Source organism: Electrona antarctica (assembly GCF_951216825.1).
Source record: "Electrona antarctica genome assembly, chromosome: 11".
NCBI lineage: Eukaryota > Metazoa > Chordata > Actinopteri > Myctophiformes > Myctophidae > Electrona > Electrona antarctica.
Window position 1 is genome coordinate 41139518 of NC_136792.1, and position 10371 is coordinate 41149888.

At 44.6% G+C, this 10371-nt stretch overlaps 1 protein-coding gene across 2 annotated transcripts in view; it reads right to left on the reverse strand.

Moving 5' to 3' along the window:
• Positions 1 to 9524, reverse strand: part of LOC306931839 (zinc finger FYVE domain-containing protein 1) — a 26655-nt gene extending 17131 nt beyond the window's left edge. For both annotated transcript variants that reach the window (XR_013791077.1, XM_079513464.1), the window contains exons 1-5: positions 8955 to 9524; positions 6726 to 7007; positions 5996 to 6218; positions 4861 to 5078; positions 3204 to 3310 (exon numbers count right to left, since the gene is read on the reverse strand). Coding sequence is in view for 1 of the 2 variants with exons in the window: in XM_079513464.1 (XP_079369590.1) it covers positions 3204 to 3310; positions 4861 to 5078; positions 5996 to 6218; positions 6726 to 7007; positions 8955 to 9095 (971 nt within the window). In the remaining variant the exon portion in view is untranslated. The remainder of the gene's footprint in view (positions 1 to 3203; positions 3311 to 4860; positions 5079 to 5995; positions 6219 to 6725; positions 7008 to 8954) is intronic.
• Between the last annotated feature and the right edge of the window lie 847 nt (positions 9525 to 10371).

Sequence of the window (10371 nt, forward strand, 5' to 3'; positions counted from 1 at the left end):
TTCAACTGTGTACTGCAGCTTCCAATGCAATCCCTATGAGAGGCATCATAAAATACCCTAATTTCACTGGTTCATTACTGAGGCTATAGCGATTTTTTTTGTGTTCTAATAAAGTGTCCCATATGTTTGATTTGTCCTTTTCAATGTCACATACCTGCCATCTCAATATACATCCTACAATGTACTATAATATACTCCATCAGTTTGTGAAAAGTGCTAGCATTGTAAATCTCAAGTCAAAGTGGTCGCACCGTATATATGTCACGGTTGCATGCCTTGAGGTTTTCAATACCCAGATATATTTGTTGTCTCCACCAGGCCGAAGGCATGGGGAGAGAGTATGTTTTGCACTCCGTCCGTCCGTCCGTCCGTCCGTCCGTCCGTCCGTCCGTCCGTGTGTCCGTCCGTCCGTCCTTCCGTCTGTGAACAGCTAATCTCCGGCACCGTTAACGCGGTCGATGCCAAATTTTGCACTCACACTTCCTGGATGCCAACGATGAACCTCTGCCCCAAAATTTCCAGAACTGCCTGTTATAGCGCCACCAGGAGGCCGCTTTGTGCAAAACAAGTTAAGTACACCTACAGATTTTGTCCAAACATCACGCAAATTGGTACACAGTCTCTCTAGAGCCATTCAACGAAACGGGTCTTTCAGATTTCTCAGACTCCATCCTGATTGGCTAAGATTGGCTTCCAAAGTTCGCAGGAGTGCTCAGTTTCAAACAAAATGCTGCAAATCATGAACACATCGTGTGATTTCCGTGAAATTGTGCACGCACATTCCCACTAGGCCGAGGAAGAAATGCCAAATGAACATTTTCAACTCAGCCTCATATAACTATAACGCTATAACTGGCCGAAAAGTGTTTTTACCTCTAACTGCACGGATCTGTGGATAACTTTGTATGCCAACTCCCTAGAGGCCAAGGAAAAACCTTTGCCTGGAATTTTTCACATCTGCTCTTTATAGCGCCACCAGGAGGCCGACATATGTAAAACACATTTTCTAATATTACTCTTTCAGACTTTATCCAAATGTCACGCAAATCGGTACACATGCTCTTCATAGTCATGTGATCAAGACGGGTTTGTTTGATTTCTCATAATCCACCCTCATTGGCTACGATTGGCTTCTAAACTTATCAGGAGTAGCCCCGCTTTGTACAAATCGCCACAACTACTCAACGCAGCGTCCGATTGTGGTGAAACTGTGCATGCATATTCCCACTAGGCTTTGGAAGAAATGCCACTTGACAGTTCTCAAATCAGCCTCATGGTGGCGCTACAACAGGCCAAGCCGTGACACACACACACACACACACACACAGATCTAAACAGCATCTTGCAAGACTATTATTAATACTCATCTGGAGAATTCACTAGGTAGTTGAACATGTCAGGATGTCACTCCTCCATTTAGCTGGGTTATTTTCCCATGCAACTATTCAGCAAAGTTAATTATACAACAGTTGACAGCGGTAATAAAACACACCGTCGGAGCTCCGTGGTAGGTAGAACATATATAGTAAGCCTGTGACATGTTCAAAATATAGACATGAATAACAAAGTCAGTCGGGATCGGGATGTATATTGAGAATTCCACTCTTCAAAGTCGGTGCTCGTAGCCTCGTAAAGGCAGTGATGTCCCTTAAAAGCAACAGGTTCTCTGTCTGCCGTCTCCCCTCTGCTCCGTTAACATTATGGGTAACTCATTCAAGTGGTAAATTAAATGTGAAATACATCCTCTATTGAGAAAACAACAATATATGTTGACAAAGACACTTCATACATTTGGAAACATAGTCTTCAGTTCATTTCATATTATTTTAAAAGTAGGCTAACTACAGTTGAATTTCAATAGACTTCTATGGGCTGGCCTGCAGTACACCGTGCCAACGGGTCCAGAAGTGAGGACGCTGTCTCATTTGGGGGCGTGACATTTGTAGTCCCCGTGTGTCTCTATAGAGCACCGAAGTCCTGACGTCACTGCCCTCTACTACCAGTAGAGGGCAGTGAGCGCCATGGTTCATGTATCTTTTTATAAGCATTGTACTCTCCATAGGGGGATTTTAGATCGCCTCATATAAGAACTGTGTTTGAAAAATAAACCGATCACCCGGGCCTTTTCACTCATATGGATATGAAGCATCGACTGAAGGTGGAAATGTACAAATATACCCAAAGAGTAACAAAATAAGCGTTAGAAACGAGCCAAACATCCCAGAGACTACATTTCCGGGTAGGCTGCTTCTGCCCGCAGCCCGTCACACAACAGAAACTGAACGTTAATTACGTTTATTTTTATTTTTATTTTATTGATATATAATGTATCGTGGTTAGTACGAGTCGAGTCACCACCAGCTGAGCTTACGTCAACGAGGAATCTCAGGAACGCAATATGTTGACAGCTGGGCGTGACGTATATGCTCAGCGACATTGCATTCATATGTAGTTTCAAGGCTTTTGTGGTCACATTAATTCCATTTTCTCTAGAAACTGGCTGTATCAAATATGAATGGACATCATTAACGACGCACAGCCACTCCCCTGACAGAAACGCAGAGGTGGTCGGTTTATTTTTCAAACACAGTTCTTATATGAAGCGACCTAAAATCGCCGTTTGGGGATCTCAATGCAAATAAACAAATACATGAACCTGGAGATTGACGACCTCTACTGAAAGTGACGTCAGACTTCGGAGCTCTATACTAGGATGGTTTTCACAAAGTTACGCACATGAAAAATGTAGATGTAGTGTTTCAAACCGCACCCCCCAGGCCCCCACCCACCAGTAGAAATACACACCCTCACTGGCCTTGAAAATAATGACGACAGAACTTTCTCTCCCGTTTCTGTGTTTATGGGATGAGATGATGTATCGAACCAGGCCTGGATTCAAGTGATTTGCGTTCATTTAACTTGACTTCAGATTCAGGTTCAACACAAATAGATTCAAATAAATAGATAAATAGATTTTTAGGTTTTGTTTTATTTTTTGTTTAGGTCATTTTCGAGCCTGGATTTGATAGGGACAGTTGTGGGAGACAGAAATAAGAGAGGTAGAGGGGGAAGGACATGGAGCAAAGGGCCTCAGGTTGTACCCAGGCCGGCTGCACAAGGACTGAGTCTTAACGGTATTGTCATAACAGCATTTACTATTCTTCACTTGGGCTTGTTTTGGGACGTGCTTGTCATTGACTTACTTGCAGCTGAGGCACACAGAGGAGCAGGTGAAGTACTCGTCAGGGAAGAAGGAGTACAGAGACATCCTCTCGTCTGAGATCTCCCCACAGAAGCGCTCGCTAAGGGCCTGGTGGAGGAGAAAGAGAGAGGGGGAGTAGATGGGACAGTGAGGAGTGGAGGCATGCAGAGCTCAGCACATCAGTGAGGCCGTAGACACACACATCCGTCTGAACTAGAGCCTTTGAACAATGTCCCAGGTTTCGTTGTTAAAACTGGGCGGTAACAATTAGATAAATAAAACAAACATGCATTGCAGATCCAATCCAAAGTATGTAGGTCGGCCCTTCATACCGGAGCAGTGACATGTAATGACTGATTTCCAAAGCCGACATTTCAGCAACTACCTTGCATATCGTTTGTCAGGCATAAACCTCTCCATATTTGAACTTTTTGTGTTCCGTAAATTAAAGCACTACGTGATCGCACTACGTGATCATACTACAGCGTCACACAAAAGCATCAAAAGTAGAAGATCCAGGCTGCGCTCTAAGCTGCTAATGCTGCCTGACAGTGTGTCACAGGTTCAACTCCCGATCCGGACGACCTTTGCTACAGTACGTGTCACTCCCCATTTACTGTTAGTGTTTCCATCTACTGAATCAATAAAAAAGGCAGAAAAAGCCCCAAAAACAACTTAAAAAAGAAAGAGTAGCAGATCCACAAGTTCTTGCTGCTACACGCTTGTAGAGCTGCTACTTTAAAAAAAAAAAAAAAAATCCTGAAAAGTAACAATTTTGGACCAATTTTCCACCCGACAGACACGAAGACAATCAGTAGGCACTAGGCAGAGATTTCCGACTCTAACGGTCCCCACACACCGAGCTCGTTTTTCGGATTTCTAGCGGCGTTTCTCCATCGGTTTTCCGAAAAACGCGCCCAGTGTGCAACCACCTTGATGCTGCGTTCACACGAGGCATATGAAAAGACATTATTTATATGCATTGGAAATGGACTTGAATAAGACGCTGCGAGTTTGTCAGCCAGAACAGGGTGAAAAATAGCAGGGAGGGGGAATAAAACAAGGAATGATGACAGTCATAATGTGTCAGATGAAACAGGCGCTGTCTCCGGTGTCTCCCTTTTTGTCTTTGTTTCCCCCCCATATTATTATTTTAGTAACGTATGTTTCTCTGTCGCAACCTCGTTGCAATGCAGGCGGCGTTGGCAGAGTTTCGCGCGCTGTCTCCGTTGTCCTTTTTTGTTTTCCCCCCATATTATTATTGTTATTATTTTAGTAACGTCTATGTTTCTGCGTGGCAACCTCGCGGCCGTTGTTTGCGTTTGTTTCCGACGTTCTGTGCGTGGTTCAATGTTTTGTTGTGGCTTTCCTACTGTCCTTGCAGTTAGCTCATAACATTAGCAGTCGACGACCGCTTCGAGCTGCGGTCGTAGAGTGGCTGGCTGGCTGGCTACGGTGCGGAAATCAGCCCTTCCACGGTGCGCGTGTCATAGCTTCGGAGGCAGGCAATCATAGTACGCGATTGGCTGGTGGCGTTTCTGGCGTATGAATAAATAATAAATAAATGTATCTTTGCATCTGCCCGTGTGAACGCAGCATTATGATAAGTGAGACCACAACACTTTCTGTCTCTCTCTCTCTCTCTCTCTCGCTCTTACCTCCAGGGCGTGGAACACGATCCCGGGCTGGCGTGGGGAGCGGGTGTGGGTGTTCCTGACCTGCTGCCTCACCGCGTCCAGCAGCAGGCTGTAGTCCGTCGGGGGGGTGATGGTCTGTGTGCCTACGTACTGCACTGAGCTGAAGGCCTCCGTGCCCATGCCCAGGTCATGGAAGCGCTTCTGGAGCAGCGTATCGGCCTGGCCGGACACTCTGGACTCTGCAACCAGTGTGGGGAGGCAGGTGGAGGGGTGTGGAATCATGGGTTAGTGGAGTAAACATTTTTTTGTACGATTATAATTTAGATGTTAATTTAAATTAACAATGGCTTCCGTTATAGCATGTCAACTTTCCAGGAATAGAGATGCTGACATTTCTATTAGCTTGGGCCCTCCTCTGGGAGCAACAGTGAGGACCAATTATATGAAGATTTTAAATGGGTGAAGTTGTCCTATAATAAATGCAAAAATAAGAATGACAGTGATGGAAACAAGGAGCGATTTTCCTGGCGAGTTAGTGTGAAACCGTCTTCACTCACATTGGAGTGAGCACAAAGGATGTTAGAACGGTGACAGGTACAGCAACTTTCAGCAGGAGGCAAAGAGCATATATTTTAGTGGGAATGCAATTTGAGTGTGAGGGAGACAGGGAAGGTTTGCCTGTGAAATGTTGACTCCTCAGGCTTTCTTATGAAAATTGATTAGCTGCATCTAATTTTAGCTGGTAAAGGTTACAGAAATACAGAATTAAAGGTTTTATTGTCATGATTCACTAGGATCCTGAACGGCTTGATTCTAGGCTTAAAATAATTGATACATATTTTTGTAAATCTCTATGGGAAATATTAATGGCTCGAGCTTCGAGCTTGTATATCTGCTACTTTTGATACCTTTGTGTGACGCTGTAGTATGATCAAGTAGGGCATTCCTTTAATATTTACCAAAACAAAAGAAAGAAAAACACAAAGTTTGAACATGTAGTTAAGAGGTTTCTGCCCGACAGGCAGCAATGATATGTTTATGGAATCGTTATTCATGAATTGGACCCTTAAGAGGGAATCAGAATTGTTCAAATCTGAAACGGATCGCAAACCTAATTCCATCCAGACTATCACATCACTGCATGCTTTTCACCTACCGTCGCCCAGCAGCCGAGTGTGTGTGGTCTCCTGAAAGACGATGACAGCAGGACCCAGGGAGGAGAGGGGCACGTCCAGGCCACAGCGGCTGGACAGGGCCCTCAGCTCCGGGGTGAAGTGCTTCAGGTAGGCACCCGACGCGTTGCTCAGGAACTGGAACATGTCGTTGTGGAGCCTCTCTGCCCGCGTGCGGTACACCACCACGTCTGACACCGCCAGGACCTGAGAGAGAGTGGAGACCCAAATTTTGGGGGGTCCGCAGATGATTAGCTTAATGTGCAACATTGTTTTCTTCTCACTCAACAGTAAACAAACCAGCATAAGTGTAGGGTATCTGCACATTTCCAAAGTTACAATTTAATGACTTAAGACATTTTCTTTGTACGAAATTGTCCTAAATGATGTAAGATTTTTTTCATACAGAATAGATAAATAAAGCTGGGAAATTACTAAACAATCAAAAAGGTTTATACAGAATAAATAGTAAAGTCGGGCAATTACTATAGTCGAAGCCTACAGTATATAGCTTGCTGCTTAGCAGAAATTGAAAGAAGAAATCTATTTTCGCGAACAGAACTGGCAAACAGAGCACAGCTTCTGTTTTCGGATTTCGGCAGGTGTAGTTCGGTGTCGTTCCTCCAGCATTCGGAGATAGTGGAATAGTTCCCGTGCGTGGGATCCCACTCCCAATGCAGGGCTCTGCTGTCCACCGCTGGGCTTTATTATTACCTTGAGCAACAACCTCATCCTCTGGTTCTGATGGGCTGCAGCCCCCAGCAGGCCTTCGGTATCCAGGGCGACCAGGTTGAGGGTGGGGTCGTAAGCAGCCCAGACGCCCACGGTGCAGGAGTTGGGAGACTTGGATGTGTAGAAGACGCTCTGCCCTCCAAACAGGATGTGGTTGAGGGTGTGAGACTTGCCGTCTCCGGTGTTGCCGAAGATGGACAGGACCTTGACCCCCGCCACTTGGCCGCAGCCCAGCCCCTGTAGGAACTCGGCTTCATCACGCACCTGGGGGGGGGACAACAACAGGTTGATAGGAGGGAAGTAAATAAGTAGGACTGATAGACTTATTGTTGGTATCAGCCGAGCAACAAGGGCATCTATTCCCTTTACAACAACGTGCATGGATTGATTTAATTAATTCCAATGAATTCCTAAATTGCGATTTTTGATACGGTATGAAGGGTGTCCCCCATCCTCCAGCCTGTCTACAGCTATTTTACGGCTATTTTTCCATAGAAGACATGCTGGCTTCTGTATGTGAGAGAGAGAGAAAGAGAAGGGAGAGGAAGATGGGGGTGTTCAGACGTTTGGCTGAGGTTACACTTACAGGAGAGTGTCAAAGGCAGTCATGACTCTTTAACTTGATACATTAATCGTACTTACTTACATTGATAACGTGCTTTATCTTCAGATTGAATACATTTATAATGTTGCCTCTTGCCTGTCTTTGTTGCAATGTTCATACAACTCACAAACGTGGTTGGTTGTTCAGTATAATTTTGCCTGTAACACAATCATTTCCAAATTACATTATGTTACGTGTCTGCCTCTTTTTGGAACTAGTTATGTATGCTCACATTGTTCTCTTTCTTCGCCTACAAGAGAGCTACTCATACGGATGGAGTCTTCGCCGCATCCTTGTCTACACGTCTGCTGCAGCAGATGATGTGTGAAAACACTGAAAATAAAACGTCCCTTTCCCATATCGATTGAATCAAGGGTCATGATGTCGTCTTTCAGGTGGAAAGTGGAAACCTCATTACTGTATGTCCAAAACTGTTACTTTTCAGAATTCCGAATTCACAAGCTCTATCTGCTATTTTTGTGACGCTGAGTCGCTGAACTGACTGGTATGATCAAGCATTCATTTACGAAAAAAGTTAAAAGTTGGAGATAAGAGGTTTCTGCCCGACAACACAGCAACGATAATGCCTAGCACTACCTGGACCCCTTGCCTTCACCATCTTCTGCTACAGAGTACTAGTATGGACATCAGTGGATGTGAGCTTCCCTCAATTTAGGATAGTGTGTGCCAGTAGTTGTTGTCCTCCAGACAAATACATATTAATTAGAGGTGCTCCGATCAATCGGCCACCGATCAGTGATGATCGGCGCATGAAAGTTTAGGGTATTAATAAACTATATCATCATACCTTACTAAAGTAAACATAGTTAATGTTACAAAAACATGAAAATATCAATAATGATATTGATATATTTCAATTACTCAGTGACAAACTTATAGGAGGGGGCATGGAGCATGCTTCAATCCGAGGCAGAAGGGTTGCGTTAACCATTGCTCGTTGCTATGATATCCACATGGATTATGTTTGTACCGCTTTTATAATTTATAGTGTTGCCTCTTGTCCTAGTTCTTGTTATGACTCAAGGGATTTCTCCAGGGTATCGGTCTTTCAATCTGCACTCCTTGTATATTATACAGTAGCGTAGCCTACCTACGCAAAGACAAAACGACACACAGCTAACGTCAGTTACTCAGTTATAAAACATGTATTATTTCCGTGTCTGTGCTATTGCTGTTATTGTTATTGTTGCAGTATCATGGTGGGTGTGTGTATATTAAGCGCCCACACAGGAAGTCATCAACTGCTTGCTAACACACAGCTTTGGCAGGCTATTCATTTTGTCAGTAATAATATCATTATATCTCGGTTATTACCGTTATAAACTTTTAAATGATGGCGTCTTCGTGTGTCCCGCTTGCTATTTATGCCAACAACGCAACTGTCACAATGCAAAATAACAAGCGTGTCCTTTTAAGTCAAATGTGGACTGGACTTTGTTTTGTTTCCAGCAGATCTACAAGCTCACAGCGCGTCGCGGCGCGAAGCACTGTGAGCTTGTAGATCAGCCGTTTTCGGAGCTCGAGCGTTAGCCACCCAGCTAGTATGGAGTTAGCCAAGTTAGTTTTTTTTTTACTAGTTCACACACCTGCAGGTTTTCTTGTTCGTCCACCAGCAGGAAGCTGCGGTCCGTGTCACTGTCACCGGGCCGTCCTCCTCCGTCGCCCCCCGGCTTGCCGAGACACAGCGACACGTTCACGTCCATTTCTCTCATCAGTGTCTCGGACATGGATGCTGACTGAGTCACTGACTGTTTTTGTTTTTGGTGGGTGGTGGTGGTCAACAACAGCACGACATGTTTCTCATTCTGAGAGGACAGACAGTCAGGAGGAGGGCGGGGAGACAGTCAGACAGACTAAACCTGAAAGTTCACCCACACTCGAGTCCTGTCTGTCTGTCACTTCAGTCGGTCTCTCCAGTCCAGTCCTAGCCTCGGTCCCAGGCTTACTTCTGCGAGGGTCCAGTCCAGACTCAGAGCCCAGAGTAATCTAGCAAGAGAGTGGCGACACTAGCGTTGACTCCCATTGTAACAATGGAATGCGGAAGTGCTCATTCTATCTCAATGCGATAGTTCCAGCCATAGGAGCAATGTTTGGAAGCAGGCACCCGCTTTGCGGCGAGATCAAAAAGCGTGTCACTACTCTCCTACTCTACAGTACACTCTAGACAGAGTTACGACATTGAGGGGGCAGTCACGTGGTTCATGTACTCGCGCGAGCCCATAGACTCCAATGCATTCCGTAAACTTCCGGTTGTCCCTTTTAGAAGAGCCAGTGAACGGAGTTGTCGTAACTCTATGGCTCTGGTCGGCTCTGGTCCAGTCACAACCGCTCACAACACACACAGCGATCCCATAGCCCCGAGGAGGGCATTTATTTACGCCGCGCTGCCATTGGTTACTTTGTTGTCACGGAAACGCTATGAAAATAAATAAATAAATAAAATAATAATTACAATTTAGACATTTAGCAATAATAATAAATTAATAATCATAATAATCGACACATCTGTACAAAAAATATATGAAATTATTTTAAAACGGTAAATAATTATACAAAATTAATTTAATAGCTTGCCCCCCCCCCCCCCCCCCCCCCCCCCCAAAAAAAACAACAAAAACAAAACAAAATAATGTAGCCTATAGTCTACATATATCCTTCCTGAGGGTGTCTACCTTATCGTGGTAGGAAGGTTTGTGTGTCACAATGACCCTGAAGGCTATGCCGTCCGGAGTTTCAAAGCTCCTGGCAGGTCTAACCATAGCGGACAGGCAGATGGATAGTGGCCAGACACCCAAAACCCCCTTCTTAGGGTTAGGCGTTGGGCTAACAACCCCACCCTGTAAAAATAAATTTGTTACGGAAACTACGAAAATGTTAATAGTCTACATATGTGTATGATTAAAACAATTTCTAGAAATTGCTTCAAAACCTCCAATTATTTTGTGCTTAGTTGAAGGATACATTTAGGTCTGAGTCGTCTGACAATGTCCAATTGCAAGTTAT